The sequence below is a fragment of the Lissotriton vulgaris genome, chromosome 6, assembly GCF_964263255.1.
Source record: "Lissotriton vulgaris chromosome 6, aLisVul1.2, whole genome shotgun sequence".
Lineage (NCBI taxonomy): Eukaryota > Metazoa > Chordata > Amphibia > Caudata > Salamandridae > Lissotriton > Lissotriton vulgaris.
In genome coordinates, this window is record NC_141694.1 from 87901982 (window position 1) to 87922078 (window position 20097).

Genomic DNA, 20097 nt, shown 5'->3' on the forward strand with positions numbered 1-20097 from the left:
GTATCGAAGGCAGCACTGAGGTCCAATAGGACCAGTGCTGCCGTACCGCCGGTGTCAAGGATGGTACGGAGATCCTCTGAAACACTGAGCAAGGCGGTCTCGGTGCTATGACCAGCTCTAAACCCGTGTTGGGAGTCATCCAAGATGTTGTTGGTGAGGAGGAAGTCGGATAGGATGTTGTTGACATGTGCCTCGATGGTTTTGGCAGGCCAGGGAAGCAGGGAAATGGGTCTGAAGTTCTCAGGAAGCGAGGGGTCTAAAGTGTTTTTTTTTAGGATGGGGAAACCCAAGCCTGCTTCCATTTGGAAGGAACTTTGGCGGTCGAAAGGGACAGATTGATGATGTCTCGGATGTGTTCAATGATAAATTTGTGGGCTTCACAAAAGGTATCCGGTTTTAGGGGGTCTGCCGGGGAGCCAGATTTAATCTTTTTGCAGATTTTTAGGAAACTCTCCCGCTCGAGCGTAGGTAGGGAGGAGAGAGAGGGCCTGGTGGGGTCAGAGATAGCCAATGGCTGCGGGCCTTTAGGAAAGGTGTCATAAATTTTCTTGATCTTATTGGTGAAAAAATTTGCCATATTATTACAGAGGTCAGGAGAAATGATAGTGGTGTTAACGGGTTTTTTTGCAGTAAGGTCTTTCAGAATTTTAAATACAGCTTTCGAGGTATTAGAGCTGTTACTGATTTCATTGGCATAATATGCCGCCCTTGTTCTGCAAACCTTACGATGGTAGATTTTTTGGAGCAGGACATAATCCTGTTTGAGGTTAGCATCGTAGTTTTTCCTCCAACCCCTCTCTGCCTTTTTGCATTCCCTTTTCAAAGTTGCTAGTTCGGAATTATACCAAGGGCTAGCTGTATGGGTGCGAACCTTGGTACATCTGGCCGGGATCAAGGTATCAAGTGCCTGGGTGATCCAGAGGCAGAACTGGTCATAGCCTACGTCCAGATCTTCACTAGGGGGTGGAGGATTTAATATCAGGAGATTGTGTAGGTCTTCAAGACGAAGTTTTCTCCATGGCCGTTTCTGAACTAATGGAGTAGGCACCGCTGCAGGTCTCAAGTTGCAAGGGATAGACAGAGTTACTAGATGGTGATCGTCCAGGTCATAGGGATTGGCGAGCCTGAGGAACAACTTGTGATGTTGGAAAAAATGGGGTCAAGAAGGTGACCTGCTCTATGGGTGGGGCCAGTCACAAGTTGAATAAGTTGGAAGGCCGCAAGATCTGCAAGAAAGGTGGCAATTTTGGGCTCGGAGTCCCTGTCAAGATGTAGATTGAGATCACCTATGATCGTAAAATTAGCGGTTTTGAGAATGTTGGTGTCCAGAAACTGTAAAAGTGAATTAATGAAAGGAGTATCTGCGCCAGGGGGTCTGTAGATCAAAAGGCCAGTTGCGCAGAACTGTGAGTTAGCTTTGATCGAGAAACGCGCGCTTTCACTGCCTTTAATATCCACTTTGCTAAGTTGGCAATCAAGATGGGATTTGATTATAAGCGCCAACCCCCCCCCCTCTCGTGCTCCTATTCACCGTGTGAATGGTATAACCCGTGGGGGTCCAACCTACTTCTCATCCCTACTCATCATCCATCATCCCTGCTTCTCACCCCTCATCCCTGCTTCTCACCCCTCATCCCTGCTTCTCACCCCTCATCCCTGCTTCTCACCCATCATCCATACTACTCATCCCTACTTCTCATCCATCTAACCTACTTCTCATCCCTACTCATCATCCATCATCCCTGCTTCTCACCCCTCATCCCTGCTTCTCACCCATCATCCATACTACTCATCCCTACTTCTCATCCATCTAACCTACTTCTCATCCCTACTCATCATCCATCATCCCTGCTTCTCACCCCTCATCCCTGCTTCTCACCCATCATCCATACTACTCATCCCTACTTCTCATCCATCTAACCTACTTCTCATCCCTACTCATCATCCATCATCCCTGCTTCTCACCCCTCATCCCTGCTTCTCACCCCTCATCCCTGCTTCTCACCCCTCATCCCTACTTCTCACCCATCATCCATACTACTCATCCCTACTTCTCATCCATCTAACCTACTTCTCATCCCTACTCATCATCCATCATCCCTGCTTCTCACCCCTCATCCCTGCTTCTCACCCCTCATCCCTGCTTCTCACCCATCATCCATACTACTCATCCCTACTTCTCATCCATCTAACCTACTTCTCATCCCTACTCATCATCCATCATCCCTGCTTCTCATTCCTCATACCAACACACTCAATTTTGAGAAATGCGCCTTCACACTGATTGGTTGAAAACAGTCCTTTTGAGTTGAGAGACAGCTGCATTCTATTCCTAGTCATTGCAAAACCATGCTGGTTGAGGACAGAGGCGAGGAAATAGAACTGGTGTTTGCTTCCAGTGAATCTACGGCTGTTCAGCTTTTTTTTATTTAATTAAATGCTTTTTTGTTTACACAGGCATCTGTGGAAAACTCTGATGGTTTGGGAAAGGCAAGGTCCTCCCACCTGGGCCGCAAATCAACACTTGGAGAGAGAGAGGGCTCTACAGTTCATCTAGAAGCATTTTCTGGTTTCAGTTTCATATGTAACAACTCTGCCAAACCTTGTTCTGGTTTCACAACTGAAACCCAGCCCCTGAAATCTGCATACTGCAAGGAAAGCAACAACTGCAGCTTTCAGAGCTAAAGGCAGCCCCAGACTCAAACATTTACTTTGTTACAAATAAAGCTGAAACCAGAGAATGTTTCTTATGAACTGTATTGCCCTGTTTCCAAAAGTTGATCTTTCCACATTTACATTGTTAGAATATCAAACGGAAGGCAGACAAGATTTCTGATGACCTATATGTCCCTGTCCCCAAGAGTTGATTTGAAACATTTTCTTTGTTACAATATTAAACTGAAAGCAGAAAGGTTTCCGAGTATATCCCTGTCTCCAAGTGTTGATCTGTGACCCAAACCTTAGACCCGCCTAGTCTTTCCCAAACTATCAGTGCTTTTTGCAGAGGCCTGGCTAAATAGAAAATCACTTGAATAAAGTGAAATGCTGTCCTGCCTTGGATTCACTGGAAGCAAATTGCACAGTGTGCAATGCGAAGGCTGCCTTTTTTCAGTGGCTTGACCAATATATCTTTGTGAGTGCACATTGCAACTCTGTCCTTTCGGTCTCTGAAAACAGGCTTCTTAAATGGCCCAGTGATGTTTGCGTTCTCAGTTGCAAAGGGACCATCTTACCTAGTAAGCTGAAAAGGCTTCAGGTACCACATGCAAGCTCACCTTTTCATAGGTCCCTCATGCTCTGAGATTTGTTTTTAGGCACAGCATTGCAACAAATTAAGTCCACGAAAGTATTTTTCAAACATTTGATCAATTGGCTACTAATGGATACCGCTCCTCGAGTTTGTTATGCACAGGTATCACCTCGCCCACAGGCTGTACCAAGTTCTTCAGAACCACATTCGATCTGCCTTACCACTGTAGACCCCCCTTTCCCACGTCACTCTACTCCCCTTCCATTAACGACATCCTTGTGGGTCCTCAACTTTGACACTAATATGGAGCGGTCAATACAGACCAAGAGGAAATCTTGCAGACCTATGTTGTGGCATATTAGAGGATGTGATGGTGTGGAAGGGAGCCCTGGTCCGTCCTCCCTCTGATGTCCTTGTGAAGGTTGGATTTACCCCTCAAACACTTGTGCTCAAGTTAGCTGCTGAAATGGCCAAGAAGCCTGATTGTTCTCGGGTGGTCAGTGAGAGGACTAACACCAACCACTTGCAGAATTAGGAAAAGGTTAAATTACAATGATGGTAATGTGAGGCCCTGCTGCTGTGGTACAAAGTCTCTATGTACTGCAATGCACCATCTCTATTTCTGTTCATATTGTAAGCAGTGCAGTGCACAGTATCTGTAACTATTAGTGCTGAATATGTGGATTTTGTGAATTTGGTGGTTCTAACTGCAGCACCAGTCATTTTAGCAGTAAAGGGATTTTTAATGTCTAGAATACTATTTAGTGAAATAGTGTCGGAGGGATGGACGGAAACAGAAGTGAGGAGGCCTTATGTGAGCAATAACAAGATAGTATTTATTATAAAAAAACAGGATTTTTTAGGTGTTACACTGGTATGCTTTCTAGAGTTCAGTTCACACATGGATACAGTCCTTCACACCGTCCCGGTTCATTCTGAGGTGTAGTCCTTCACACCGACCCGGTTATGTCCAAAAGGGGTTGACACTAGGATAGAGCTTTCCCAGGTACACCTCTCATTGGGACTCGCAAACATAGACAATGGGAAAAAAAGAAAAGAAAGGAACAATGAGCCTGTGTGCTCTACTGGCACTGTTTGGCTACCGCTGCACCACTGTGCAAGAGTGTTGCTGGATGGACTGTGAAGAGAAGGGGGTTTTGTTGCATAAAAGAAAAACGGGCAAGGAGTGACCCAATTGACAACCGCTCAGGCGTCACCCGTTCCGTGGTCCCAGAGTGCTTAAAAACAAAAATCCCACGCCCGATGTGCCCCACCTTTCCACTCTCCCTAATCATGTATCTCTCGCACCACTCGTAGGGAGGTTCCGACTCTCTCGCATTTCCTTCCACAGTGATTTCTCTTTTGGCGTCTGTTCCACTGGCGTCTGTTTCTTCGGCGTCTGGATCTTCCTCTCGTAGTTCTCTCCACGCTTACTCTTCTCCACACCTGAACACACCCACCTCAGGAGGTTCGTCCTCCATTGTTATTGGGCACCAGCACCTTTCCCTTCCAGTCTCGGACTGAGATGCAAGCGTGACTCCAGCCCTCCAGGGTTCGGCTGCTCTGTTCTCTCGGGTCACTTCCTCTATAGAAGAAGGATAGTCCGTTTTCATTGTCATCTTCCGCTTTTGGCTTTTATCACCATCATTCGTCCCTCGGATGAATGGAACCCCCGGTGAAGGTAAGGAGGTGGGGTTGGACGATTGGTGGGTTTCCCGGGTGCTCCCTCACAAACAGCAAAAAATGAAATATTCAGTCTCTAAGCAATAGTTGGGAAAAACTTTTATATCTAGTTGTGTATTTGTATATGTCTAGTACTTTTTAAATTTGTGTTGCTATGATTTGAATATGAATTTCCTAATAAATCTGTGTAATTCAAAAACAAGCACCTACGTGTGGCACCATCTGGCGATAAGCTCAGTTTTTTATTTAGCTCAGCCTTCAATTAGGGAAAAGCCCAAATCCTTGGTCTGGGTCACAGTCTAGTAAATTACCTACCAAAATGCTTCCCTTCAGCTCAACCAGGCAGATACTGTTCTGTTGAGGTACCACAAAAAACGTGAAGCCTCTAGCATGCGTCTTGCCTTGTATTGTCCAGGTTAAGTTGGATAGGTCTCCGACTATCTGTAAATACTGCCCTGCTGCCAAACTCCGGCATGTGCTGTGTGGACACGATGGCTGGGCTCTTGAATGCTCATGTGGGTTGGAAGCACCAGGACTAGGCATGCCTTATTTGATTAAAAAGAACGGTTTCCTGCATCTATGGTGAGCGACTCACTGACCAGAAGTTGGGGGGCATCACACCCGTCTTTAATCGTTATTTCGACTAAGCCTCCATCAAGGTTATTTCTAGGACCTCCTTCCTACTGCTTTAAAGTGTGAGATTTTCTTAAAACTTTGTGATTCACTAACAGGGACCATTAGGAATAGTCAACCAGCTGCCGGAGGTGGATCCAACAAAAGTCTTCCAAGAATGTTTTGGTGATCACTTCCTCCCTATAGCACAAGAGATAGAACTGACCACCCATCGAGGGCTTCGAAGTATCTGAAGGATTCCTGCAGCACTTTATTCATGTAAGGGGTTACCTGAACCGTGTGCTCTCTCGTAATTGTGACTCACTGGTCAAGGCTTCCTTCCCTCCAGCCGTCCCTCGCCTCCTCACTCCTATCCCATTTCTGTGAGTACCTGGCAGAGACGCACAAGTTTCCTCACTTGAGTGGTGCACCTGGTCTTCGTTAAAGAGTGGAAGTTGCTGTTTCATGACTGCATGTTTACGGTTTAAACGATTAATGCCAGTTGTCTTTTCGTGCTGTTCCTTCATCTTCTTCCTTTCCCATGAGTCCTTCAAGTTGGCGAGTCTTAAAGTCATTCTTTTGTCCCTGCAAGTGGGGCATTGGTTTTGTGTCGTAAACTTAGAGGATCAGGGACATCTTAAGGATTGCGGGGGCCCTGGGCCAAATGTAATTTGGGGCCCCCTGTTGAGAACAGCTTTGAATCTATGATCCAATTTCAGCTCTTTCTTGCCCTCTTTGGCCTGGGTCACGACAGTGCGCAGGCACAATTCTAAATGAGTTTATATCTAATATTCAAGAATAGTGACCTGTTTTCAATATTAGAATGTAAAGCAGCAGCTCACTAATATTATTGCAAATAATCTTTGTAACCCCTACCCATTTCTCGTTTGTCTGGTCCTGTTATGATCTAAAAGAAACTTGTTTTATGGCCATTGCTGCTAACATTTCTCTGCAAAATGTCTGTAATAGAGTCCCACACATTACCCACATTAAAATTGAATGCAAGAAAAACTGTGTTTAAAACAATCAATGTAACGATTGGGACAACAGTCTGGAGAACAGAGGTGGTTGTATCTGAAGGGGCCCCCTGAAAGGCTGGAGCCCTGAGCCATGGCCCACTATGCTCATGCCTGAAACGTCTCTGTCGAGGATACCTATCACCACATGTAGCCTTGGAACCCAAGCCCAATAAAAGGTACTCTGGTTGGTTTGAGCATTCTCAGCGTAAGTTGCTCAAGAGTTAAACTCTGCCTCTGGGTTTTGAGTACGGTGAGTAAGCAGCATGTTGGTCAGTATCTCCCCAGCTTGAAGCACCTTGAAACCCTTTGATCAGGTCTTCCCCTTAGTATAAAAGTTATGCCGGCCAGCCAATTTTGGGACTTTCTTTTTGAATACATTCCAAAGGATTTATTTTATTCGACCCATCATAAACATCAAACTTACGGATAGGATAGGATATGTGCTTGTAGAGCGCTCAATTGCAATGGCGTCTTGGCGCTAATGTATGTGAAAGGGAGTACAGCCTGTATTACCAGGGGGACTAGGTGGAGATAAACAGCCATGTTTTCAAATCATTCCTAAAGAGCTGCCGATTGGATTGAAATCTCCTGGCTACTGGCAATTTGTTCCACAGCTTTGCCGCACAGTTCGATAAAGTCCTGCCACCCCATCTTGACCGCCTAATTTTAGGTCTCTGGATAATGCCCACATTTGCGGAACTAAGAACTCGAGAAGGGGTGTAAGGTAGGAAATTTTTTTGGATGTACTCGGAACCACCACCGTAAAGTGCCTTGTGCACCAGGCACAGGGCCTTAAATTCCACACACTGCTGAATAGTAAGCCAGTGCAGTGACACAATTCCTGCCGAGGTTGAGTATCCTTTAAGTATGTTTAAAAGCAGTTGTGCCGCAGCGTTCTGCAGAGACTGCAATTTCCTCATCTGGGTCTTGTCAATGCCCAGAAAAAGGGCATTGCAGTAATCCAGTTTGGGTAGGAAGAGAGCCACCACCACTGTCTTTTGTTCTTGTGAGATAAAAGGAAAACATTTTCTCAAGGCTTTTAATAAAAAGAAGCAGAAGGAAGTGAGACTGTTAACTTGGGCAGAAAATTTCAGCTGGTCGTCGAAGATGACTCCGAGGTTCCTGACCTTGGAGACAGGGCAAGGACATTCCCCAGCCTCGACCGGCCACCAGGAGTTGTTCCACAGGGATCAACCCTGGCCAAACTCTATCACCTCTGTTTTATCAGTGTTGGTTTTCAGGAAACTATGGTTCATTGAGGTCATGATCTCGATGAGATATGCATGAAAACTGAGGGCTGTGGCCTCAGGCTGATTGGATATGGAGATCACAAGCTGAGAGTCATCAGCATAGGAGACAAGGGCAAAACCATGACTCTTGATGAGTCTGGCCAACGGAGGGACGTAGATGTTAAACATCGTCGAGGATAGGGCCGATCCCTGTGGGACCCCGCATGGAAGATGGAAACTGTCAGATTGCAGACCATCCCAATTCGCACTCTGCTCCCTGGCCTCCAAGAAAGAGGAGAGGAGGGCCAGAGCAGTGTCCTCGAGTCCCACGTCCTTCAGCCGCTGCACTGACATGGTGTGATTCACTGTGTCAAATGCTGCTGATAGGTCTAGGAATACTAGGACTGCTCAGCCCCCTAAGTCCACTATTCTCCGGATCTCTTCCGTTGTAGAATTCAGGGCTGATTCTGTGGAATGACAGGACCGAAAACCATGCTGCTTTCAGTCCAGCAGATTATTGGCATCTAGATAGTCAGTCAGCACCTTGTTAACTAACTTCACAAGAAATGTAGTTACTATCGGCAGGCCAGCAATTGGGTGATAATTCTTAGGTTCAGTAGTGTCCAGAGTCGGCTTTTTGAGAATTGGCCCAATAGATACTCTTTTCCAGGCTACTGGATAATTACCCGATTCCAAATCTTGATTAATAAGGGGGGAAGCTTATCACAGATCTTCCTAGAGGCAAGGTGCATAGTGGCAGGGGAACAGGGGTCTTTGGATGAGCCGGATTTTTTAGTTTAGAGCGGAGAAGTTTTTGTACCTCATCCTTTGAGAGTGTCTCTCAAAGAGGTCCCCCCTCAGCAGACTTGGTCCTGTTTTGACACTTCTACGGCACTCCGCTCAGCTCTACGGCACTCCGCTCAGCTCTACGGCACTCCGCTCAGCTCTACGGCACTCCGCTCAGCTCTACGGCACTCCGCTCAGCTCTACGGCACTCCGCTCAGCTCTACGGCACTCCGCTTAGCTCTACGACACTCCGCTCAGCTCTACGACACTCCGCTCAGCTCTACACTCATCTCTACGGCACTCCACTCAACTCTACAGCACTCCACTCAACTCTACAGCACTCCACTCAACTCTACAGCACTTCACTCAACTCTACAGCACTTCACTCAACTCTACAGCACAGCACTCAACTCTACAGCACTCCACTCAACTCTACAGCACTCCACTCAACTCTACAGCACTCCACTCAACTCTACAGCACTCCACTCAACTCTACAGCACTCCACTCAAATCTACAGCACTCCACTCTACAGCACTCCACACCACTCCCCTGTGACACTCTACTCCACTCTATACCACTCGACTCCCTCTATGCCAATTTACTCCACTCTACACCACTCTATGCCACCCCACTTTGACATTCTACTCCACTCTACGCCCTGCTCCACTCTACGCCCTGCTCCACTCTGCACCCCTTTCCACTCTGCACCCCTCTCCACTCTGCACCCCTCTCCACTCTGCACCCCGCTCCACTGTGCACCCCGCTCCACTCGGCACCGCTCATTTCTACGACCCTCCACTCTACCACACCACACTCCACTCTATCATATTAGTCTGTATATTTACGTTATGTTGCTCCTTCACCCACGCCATGGTCCGGGTTCATGTGTGGCAGTTACCATCCCGAACAGTGATCTAGAACCGTAGCTGTAGCTCCTGCCAGTTCATGGGGACTTATTTATGCAGACAAATCTATTGACTCTGTGCAAGTACAGTACTACTATTTGGTAGGTAATTGCCCAATGAGGGGAACCATGTGCCAGTTCAGTTTGCATCTTGCAATAGTGTCCGTAGTGACACAAAAGGACACATTCTCGCAAAATCTGCCTCGTGTTGTACTTGTTGATGCAGAACGTGACTCAGTGTTGCAGTTATTGTGAGTCTCTCCACAGTCACACAGTAGCATCTTTGGTAGTGGGAGAAGGGTTTCATCAGCAGCCTCATCTCTCAGGGTAACGTCACTGCACATGCACATCCAACATGGTAGACCTGGGTCAAAGTCGTCCTTCGTCATGTGTGGCCTATGTGTTGTTTGGGAGTTCTGGCTATGGTGGCTGTGATGTCTGCATTCACAGTGGCAGGGTGGCCTTTGGGGTCACAGCAGGGATGCCAGGTTACTAAATTAACCACTTTGGGAAGCCAGACACCTCTCAGCATTGGGTAGCTGCTAGACACACTCCAGATCATATCTGCTTCTTCTGGGTCTTACACTCTCCTGCAACACAACTGGACACCTCCTCCTGGACCGTCTGTCCTCCAGGGCCAGGTACTTTCCTTTCCTATCTGAGCAGAAGGCAGGCTTCTAGGTGCTAGATAGAGACACAACTTCTCCAGCAAGTTGGCAGAGCTCTAATGTTCTCTCTCTTCCGGACACTGGCTGTCAGGCTCATTCCGGCCCTTGATTACAGCAGCTGTGCGAGTATTCTGCAGAACACTTGCTTCCTTGGCCAAGTTGACCATGGAACTGTAACAAAGTGGGATGATTTGGATCCTACTCTGTGGAGAAGTGTGGCTCACTGGTTAGAGGAAGTACAAGTGAGTGGGGTTGCGAAGTGCACTCCTTTTTACTCCGTTTGATTTCTGACTATAATTGTCCTATGTTTTTACGAGGGTGTGCTGGGAGGGGAGGAGCGGCCAATCTCCACGCTAGAAGAATGAATGTGTACTAGTGACTGACGTCATTAGACCCTTTCCGCGCTACCTTTGGCAGAGATCTATCTGCCTTTGTAATCTTAATTAGAAAACGTTGCTTGAGGATTTCAGAAAGTTTATTATTATTGATATTTTCTCTATTTTTCCAAGGTTAATGCGCTTGCATATATCAAAAATGGTGCTTGTTCATGCTTTTTTGCTCAAACATTCAATTCACTGATTTGATAAACAGAACAAGATTATAAATGAAGAAAAAAGTTGTCCTGTCCCAATGCATTTCGGGATGCTATCCCTTTGTCAGGGGAACTGATAAACATAATGTAATAAACATGCTTAACTTACGACCATCAGCACACAGTGTGATTAACTAATTGGTTTAACAAACTTAGATTCATGGTTAACAAAACTGGTAGAACATATGACATTTTCTTGGGTGGACATGAAAATAACTCTCTTTTGGACATACTCATAAATCGACATTTAACATTGCTGTGCATAATATTAAATGATAACATTCCATCAAAATACCCAGAGTACAATAAGTATTGCTGAATTGCATAGTTTAGATGATTTAAACCGTGTTTTTCCATTAGTGAGAAAGTGAAAGGGTAGGAGTAAATGAAGCTGTGATTAAATGACGAATTGGTTGTCTAATTGAGAAAAATCGCACAAATGAAAAACTCACCATGAGTGCTCTACTGCCATGTGAAGCTTGATTTATATGCAGACTCAAAGATCGGCAAAAGTTCCAATTTAGACCTTAAAATTGAACAATAGCTCTCAGATTATAAATGATCTTATTATTAAAAAGTACAAGATGAACTACAGTACTGAGTTTCATACCGTGTTTTAAGTGTCCGTTATGGCCGAGATCTATATCTTCAAAGGAAGATACATCCTTTGTGAAAGGTGTTGGCTCTCGGAGTAGCGATGATGCTGGCTCCCAGTAGGAATATCTGAAGGATAAGCACAGCAAAGTCTAAACATTCTGCACCTGGCTGTCACTCGCCTTCCTAAGTAGCAATTAAGGTTAAGACAAGAGGGCAGTACCTGCCTAGAAAATTCTTTGCAATTTTCAACAGAATCTGCTGAACTGGTTCCTCTCCCATATCAGCCAAATGGCAGTGCTCAATAAAAAAACGGGTCAGCGATCCCCTGCTAAAAGTCCTCGTGTAATTTCTTAGGAAAGCTCTGTCTCAATCGTCTCTCTCACTTCAGTGTCATGGTCTCCTACCTTCAGCTTTAGGAAAGCAAATGATGTAATTCCACTCTCTGAAGAAGCTGAATCCCTTCCTCCATCTTGTACCATGTCAAACTAGGGGCAATTCTAAATGTATCCCACTGGACCTAGCAACCATACCAAATCAGTCTTTCTGGTCAGCACAGTAAACGGGTGGCGTACGCGCCGCTGAAGGACCGGCCTTCAGACTTGATCGATGGCACTAGGGGACAACGGGTACATGTGTTAAATGAAGGCAAAATACACAAAAATGTCCAACCAGCTACAGTCCTCACCACCTGCCACACATTAAATAGAGAAATGCGATGGCACAAAAGGCTTACACCAAAGACCCCGTTGTAGCTGGGCCCAAAGCTTGGCCGAGGGACAAAACTACAGGGGTTTAAACAATGGGATGACATAGGCTTCTGGGACGCGAATAGTATTGTCCCGTTTGACCACTTAAGGTCACCCTCTCAGGTGTTCAGGTACCTCTAGCTCCACCACGCACTTAGGCAGGGGGAGTCCCACAGTATGAGGAGATCATAAAGAAGTCCCCCCTTGAAAATAGAATGCTGGACGGTCATATGGCCTGTAGAGCTCTATCCCTCACATACCAGATGGTGTAAAGAAACACGCATAATAATAATTTGGAACGCCTAAGAGACCGTTGACAAGCGGAAGTGGAGGAATTTGAGGATGAGGACTATCAGGATGCACGGCAATTCCCTAGAGAGGAAAGAATCAAAACTAGGTTTCAACTGATACAACTAAAAGTATTCCACAGAGTGCTCTTTACCAGTGTTCTCCTACGTAAACCAGAGAGAACTGCAGATGAGAAATCCTTGCAGGGTTGTGGGCAGAGGGACACATTCTATCACACACTGTGGGACGGCTCACACGGTCACCAGTTCTAAGAGTGAGTCACACTGAGGCTGGAGGAAGCAGCAGAATGCATAGAGAACCACACGCACCGCTGGCGCTCCTGGGGATATGGAAGGACACTGATGCTACTCCTCATAAGAAACTCCTTATTAATGTGGGCTTCCTTTTGGCCAAACATGAAATAGCACTTAAATGGGGCATCTCAGCACCTCCGAAATAGCAGGATGGGGAGAGAGAAATTAAAATACGTATGCAAGGGAGAAGGTGATTTGCAAAAGTAGAGGATGTCCAAAAAAGTGTGATACAATATGGCGTGGATGGGCAGGAAATGGATAATTGAAGACCGGATTATGAATGAGCGGTAAGGCTACAAATAATGGCTCTCAGCACAACAATAAGCCCAGTGCCAACTATAGGAAAACTAATGTAACAACCAGAAGCGGATCCTTGGACACTATACTGGGAAGGAGTGACTCCAGGGAACGGGGAATGAGGAACATGTTATGGGGCTCAGTAAAGTCGCCGGGTTGAAATATGATGTTGTGATTACTCAATAAAATATTATACCCCCCCAAAAAGTCTTTCTACCATATGTACACACCCTCTGCACACACAGGACGTTAGTTCAAAGTTCTGAGTGTCACATAAAAACAAAACTTTACCTGAATGAGACCAGTATACAACACTCTCCATGAAACAGAGTCAAACATGTCTGTTTGATCAGTTTACAAAATCAGTATGTTGTCACCACCGCTTGACATCAACAACCCAGGACACAGACAATAGTTCCAAGTCATCAACGATGACATGCTCAGTACGGCCCTCCAGATCACAGAACAGATTCTGGACCTTGGAATTCCCCGGATGGGCCTTGGCATCAAGCACACGCTAGATTAGTGTGTCAGCTGGGCAAACCATAAGTCAGGATCACAGTTTCAAATGTAATCTGTGCTGGGGCACACACCTATTTACCAGTCACGGACATTCTTGTCCAGTAAGCAAGGAATCATATTTGGTCCTTGGGCAGTTGCATAGGAGTGTTAAAATGCTTTCGCTTGATCATGTTGCAAAGTCTGCTGGTAAACACAGACCCATGTCTCTTGTGTAGGGATTGGGGTTCAGGGCACCCCCTTCCTTGTGTACTTCGGTAATTATGTAATACATCGCTTTGTACAACTTAGCTGTACCTGCCATCATTGGAGGAAGAAGTCTTACCTAGATCACAAGAAGCCATATAGTTTAGTCGGTCCTGTGCTCATCGGCTCTCCATTGTTAGGTCTTATCAGTGTCTATGCTGATCTTAGCTGAGGTGCGTTCTCCCCAGTACTTGTTTCTGGTCCCCCCTTGTGTTGTCCAGCAGACATGTTTGTAGGTTTTGATAGTCGCCTGTCTAGACTGTTGCATTCTGTATAACTAGCTCAGGGTTTCCACCACGCTAAATTATTCAACTTCCTTTTATCATTTACAGCCCTGTGGGAAACTAGAGCCTCTTTGTCAGAGACGTGTAGCAGGGGGTCACCTGAGACTCCGAGCGCACGAGCTAGGAAATGTGAGCAGGTAGTGACTATCAGCATGGTGTATCTTGAGAAGAAAAACACAACAAAACAACCGTCTGCTCCTCAAGCTCTGAAGCCAGGCTTCTCTACCTTGGGCACAGACTCTGCACTGGCCATGAATACGTCTATTAAATTCTCACTGTAAATCCAGTGGGTAGGAGTGTTGCTGTACATTGCAGTGTTTGTCTACTTGCGTAAAACATATGCACAAACATGCAAGTGTGTAACATGCATAACCTGTGAATAGGACAGATCAAAAGACCGAGTGTAGAACCCCCCTGTGCTTGTCTACTGGCTGATGGAAGTGGAATCCTCCTCTGGCCACTAACTATACTGATTACCAATTGTGCAGGAGCCACTGTGTGACACATTACCACACTTTCCAACTTTGACTCTTTCAACATTTGCCTCCTAACTAAATCTCTGTGCACCATCTCATAGTCTCCCAAACTCCCAAAAACTGCCACACCCAGACTTTCACAACCCAAGTAACTTTATCAGTAGTCCTTTCTGCACAACACACAGCAAATGTACGAGCACATTTTGCACTTCATACACCCACTCCAGAGAAAACCATCTTCATACGCCCAGTCCAGAGAAAACCAACTGAGAGGGATGAAATGTTGGTGATTTGCTTGTATAGGAAGCGGTTTATCACCAGTTAATAATATGGATTGTGTATGTGGATGAAATAATGTTTGTCGTGGAAGTTCTTTGAGTTAACAATGTACTTGTCATTACTGGAGATTGTCGTAGGACTGCTTCTGTTGAACTGAGATGTAACTATGGGACTCTAAGTGATGCCATATATCCTTTAGGTTCCTTAGACTTCCTCAACACATACTCACTTGATACCTGAGTCGTCATGGACACCTGGCTTATCATCCAACTCCAAACACATACCTTGATATTCTACTCGCCCATGAATACAGAATCCTTAAACTGAATGACCCAAGAAGATGCTGGCAATATTGCTCTCATCGAGAGAACAGCATGACTCCGTAACCCCCACCAACACCTAATTAAACAGCTTCTTCAAACACCTCTACCCCCCTCTGCCTGTACAGCCCAGACTTTCACCAGTTTGTGCCTTAGCTAATCCACAAAAAAGCAACGTTGTAGACTTTACCAACACTGCTAGCACCTAAGTTGTCACACACTGTGTCATACGGTTCATTCATTCTCAGTAAAACTGTGCATTTATTGCACAACATTAACTTCTAAGCTGTGCAAAACTGATTCTACTCACAACATCAGGATATGTTGGCCCACAGTTCACCATCTGTACCCCTAACCTAGCAAGGTAACAGGTGTTATGAGCAACCTCAGATCATGACAACCCTGACTCCCCAAGGATATCGTGGAAACCGACCTAGAGCCCTTTTATTTGGTAACTCATGCATACCCAAAGAGGTACGCAAGAAATTACTCAAATTGGCATTTCAATATTTATTGAAGCAATAAGATTCTTGTGTAAAATACGCTTGCTGCAATAATTAATAGAAGGAAGCAAAATAATCAGCATCACGAGAATGACAAAGAAGATGAACAATTCAGCCATTGTGCTGTTACATAGAGTATATGATTGAATACGAGTACAACTATATTTGTGCTCCTAACTAGCGCTCCCTATCCAAGTGTGCCTAGGGTGGGTAAATCTGCCAGAATCTCTGTATGGTGATCTATCTCCCCAGTTACCTGTGGGTATGTTTCATCCTGGAGCCCAGCTTGGTGTAGTGATGTCATTTATATAATAAACTTCACCCATGTTGCCATGCCGAAGTGCCAGTTAGTCTGTCATTATTGATTCTATCCAGACAAAGCTGTCGTAGAGCGAACAATAATAAACAACTTCATTTTACGCAGTGAACATTTCTTTGTAAATGTAAGCAAAATTATTTCAAGGAACATTATCCATACAAGCATGCAAGCAAATGTGTGTCAAATTCTTGCGCAGAGAGTGTTAAGTAGAGTTTGATTATAAGTGGTGCTGAAGGTGGAGTGAGGAACAGGTCACTGTGGTCAGCGCATAACTAGCTGGGTGGTGGTCGTCTTGGTTCTACATTAGGTTCCGTATTCAGATTGGTAACACTAGGCAATGGTGACCACCAAAGAAATCTAAGCAATGTTTTTTGTTTAAAAATATTTTTATTAACATATTTGCAATGCAAGCACGTTACATCGTAATGTGCGCTTTTGCAGCAACCATGATGCTGTTGTTCCAACAAAGAGCGTTCATCTTGTACGTGGCGGAAACACTTGTAGTTGCAGTCCACTTGTTCTCTTTGTAACCTGCTGTCGGTGGGAACTGGGGAGAATAAACTGGGGGGGTGGGGGGGGGGGGGGGGGGCAGGCATCGTAGATGGCATCTGGGTCAAGTCAGCGACAGGCCGTTGGTATGACCTAACATTGTTTAAGGGCGATCTGTTTTACAGCGTTGCTAGGTGCATTATACAGTATAGCGTGTAGTGTGGTACTCCTACTTCACATGGCAGTCGGGGTAGTGGGGGCAGCGGCATGCTTACTTCGTTGTGAGGGTCGTGCTGCCGAGTTTGCGGGGTCGTGTTGAGAGGCATTGTGCGTGTGTGTGATTCCTCAAATTGGTGAGATAGTAAGGCCCAGTCCAGCGATATGGGATGTTTTCGTAGACCCCTCGCTTCCTCCTCCCTCAGTGTCTCCTCCTCTGCTTTCGCCCATTTCTGTACCGCACCCACCCATTCCTCTATCGGGGGGCCTAATGCAGTTCGCAAGTTCATGGCTATACTTATTTTGACTATGAGCGTGGCTAGGGATGCGAAGCGGACTTTTACCTTTATGTGTTTTTGGTTTTCAGAATAATCCTAGCATAACTGCTTCCCACGTGTGTAGACCTGTGAGTCCTGTGAGTTCTGTAAGTATGTCAAGGACTATAAACCAATTCGGTTGTAAAGTAGGGCACCTCCAAAACATGTGCTGGAAATGCACGTCTGATGAGCGACATCTGGGGCAGTGAAAGGGGGTATCTGGATAGAAGCGCTGCAGGCGCGCCGGTGTTTGATACGCTCTATGCAGAACATAAAACTGTATATTTTTAAATTGTGCATTTCTAGACACTTTCTTGGGGAATTCCAGTGCTCCTCCCCACTCCCGGTCATGTAATTGTCGCCCAATTTTGTCTTCCCAAATGGCTCGAAGACAAGTTCTCTAATGGCCTCATATAGCCAAGTAACCAGGTATCGGCCTATACCCATATATAGTATGGTGTGGATGACCGGATGTGTTGACGGTTTGCCTGCAGAAAGGTCAGAGTGTGGGCGTAAACACTCTATGAGCTGTCGATGGGTTAGAAACTGTCCCGGGGGGGAGATCGTATTTTTCCATGAGCCCCTCATAAGGACAGAGTTGCCCATCTGTGAATAGCTCCTCCGCCTGAGTCATCTCACTCTCCGTCCATACATGGAGCATGGTGGTTGCAAAATATGTCTCTCGTTTGGGCCAGCCGACCAGCGGCAGTCGAGGGGAGTAGTGCGGAGTCTCCTCCGACATGCGATGACATACACCGACGGGCCACTGATACTTGCAGCGGATACGTTTGCCTCAGTTTGGTGACTGGAAGCGGCAGACGGCAGAGCTCTGGGGTAGGGACCGGACCTTGTGTCGTATATGTTTCCCCGGTATGCCTACCCGCCGTCCAGTAAGACAGCCATTGCAGTTGCGCCGCCAGAAAATATGATTCGAAGGCCGGGGCACCGAGACCCTCTTGCGTGGTGGGCAGTTGCAGTTTAGTGAGAGCTATTCGATGTCTGTTTGCTCCCCAAATAAGTGAGCGGAGAAGCGAGTCTAGGTCCCGATAAAGGACTTGGGAAGAATGACTGGTAAATTCGTGTAGTAGTACAATAGCCGGGGACCAATGATCTTCTTGGCTATGGCTACCCGGTCTATCGGGGCCAACGATAGTTGCCCTCATAAATATCACTGGGGGAGTGGTACAGGCGGACACCGAGGTATCAGGGGGCGTTTTTACTCAAGGAGAGATTCTATGTACCTATCTTCCCCTCCCGTGGCTCCAGGGTCGGGTGTAACTGGTAAATTGTGGATTTGTCCCAGTTTACCCTGAGTCCGGACGCCTCCGCGAACTCCGTCAGAGTTGTCCAGATGGGTGTGAGGTCCGCAGTAATATCTCGAACATACAGGAGGATGTCGTCCGCGTGGAGGGATACGCAGTGGACAGTATCCGCTATGGGGATGCCCCATGTGATCCCCTCCTGGCGAAGCCGTATCGCCAGAGGTTTCACTGCCAGGGCAAAGATCAGGGGCGATAGTGGGCAGCCCTGTCTCGTACCTCTCTCCACCTTGAAGGGGGACGAAATGTATCTGCCTAATCTGATCCGCGATGTGAGTTTGGTGTAGAGAAGCTGTGTGTATTTTAGGAGAGTTGGGCCTATTCCTTCCTGTCTGTTGCAGGACAGCGAAAAGGTATGGCCATGTGAGAGTATGAAAAGCCTTCTCCAAGTCCAGAATCTGACAAGCCGCGTGAGGGTGTGCATCTCCTACCTGATCCTGAACGTGGAACAAACGCTGTATGTTTAGGGATGCATTTCTGCTGGGAACAAACCCGCACTGCTCCGGGTGGACTAGGGATCGCATAATGTGTTCATATCTGTCTGCCAGGATTTTCCCCAATATTTTACAATCGGCTGCTAGAAGTGTGAAGGGGCGGTAGAGTATAATTGTAGTGAATCCCGGTGTGGCTTGAGGAATGTCACTATGACTGACTCGCGAAGCGACCTTGCCAGCTCCCTCTTTTCAAATGACGTTGCTAGCATCTCTGCGAGACGTGGGACCAGCAGCGTGGAGAAGGTGCTGTAGTACTCCACAGGCTACCCGTCCAGTCCATGTGCCTTGTTCCGTGCTAACGCACGAATTGCGTGTGTGATATACGTCAGTGTAATTTTGGCGTCTAGTGTAGAGATGTGTGGGGCTGGCAGCGGGTCTAGAAAGTGGCTGATCGCCTCCTGTCCGAGGTGTGTTGGTGCACGATAAACCGTGGCATAATATCGCTGGAAGGCATTTAAAATGGCCATTTGGAAGCGCGCTAGGTTACCCGAGAGATCTATTACCTCAGTGATGAGTTGTATGTCTGGGCCTTGTTTTGCAAGCCATGCTAGGTGTGTACCTGTTTTATCCCTGTTTTTGTGCATCCGAGCGGCGTAGGCCCTAAAGTTATATTTGCGTAAGTCTGCCATGGCTGTGGAGTACTGTGTTTTGGCCTCTGCTACTTGAGCCGCTGTTGCAGTGTTGGCATCTTCCTGCTTCGCGAGGGTTACTAACTTCAGTTCAGTAGTAATGAGTGTTTGTTTTAGTGTGTGTTTTGCCCCCACTATTTGTATGATGCATGCTCCTCGAGCCACTATCTAAGCAATGTTAATGTAGTGCTTCGTTTCATTTATTGTATGGTCTTAAGCAAATGTTTGGAGATTTGCCTTGCAGAAAATTTCAATAGTTCTCCTTTCTGATTAGTCTGCCTCTTTTTATCCTTGTGGTTAAAGGCTCTTGCAGCATCAAAATGAGGAACTGCGCCGGCGACTGGCATACACTACCAGCAAGATGGAAACTTTGGAGCGAGAGGTGGACAGTGGGCGCCATTACCTTGAAATGGAACTCAGCCGCAACCAGGAGGAGTTGGAAAAGTTCAAGGACAAGTTTCGCAGGTACAGTGCACCTCAATGGCAGACAGACAGACATGATTCCAATTAGGTTTTTTACTGTGTTTTTTAATTTTTTTATATATAACTTCGATCCTCTCGGAATGAAACATGTTCTGGTTTTAAGATATGTAGTAGGTGCAAGATTGTGATTTAGTGCTGAGGGACCTCTATGGCCACCTGTGCTCAAGAGAGAGATAATGGATGGCCTATCCAAAGTTTATTCCTTGAGTTCCAAGAGG

The 20097-nt window shown here is 46.3% G+C and overlaps 1 protein-coding gene across 3 annotated transcripts in view; it reads left to right on the forward strand.

Moving 5' to 3' along the window:
• TJAP1 (tight junction associated protein 1) overlaps window positions 1–20097 on the forward strand; it is a 470521-nt gene that overhangs the window by 331419 nt on the left and 119005 nt on the right. For all 3 annotated transcript variants that reach the window (XM_086926000.1, XM_086926002.1, XM_086926001.1), the window contains one exon: window positions 19700–19861. In XM_086926000.1, coding sequence (XP_086782126.1) covers window positions 19700–19861 — 162 coding nt within the window. The remainder of the gene's footprint in view (window positions 1–19699; window positions 19862–20097) is intronic.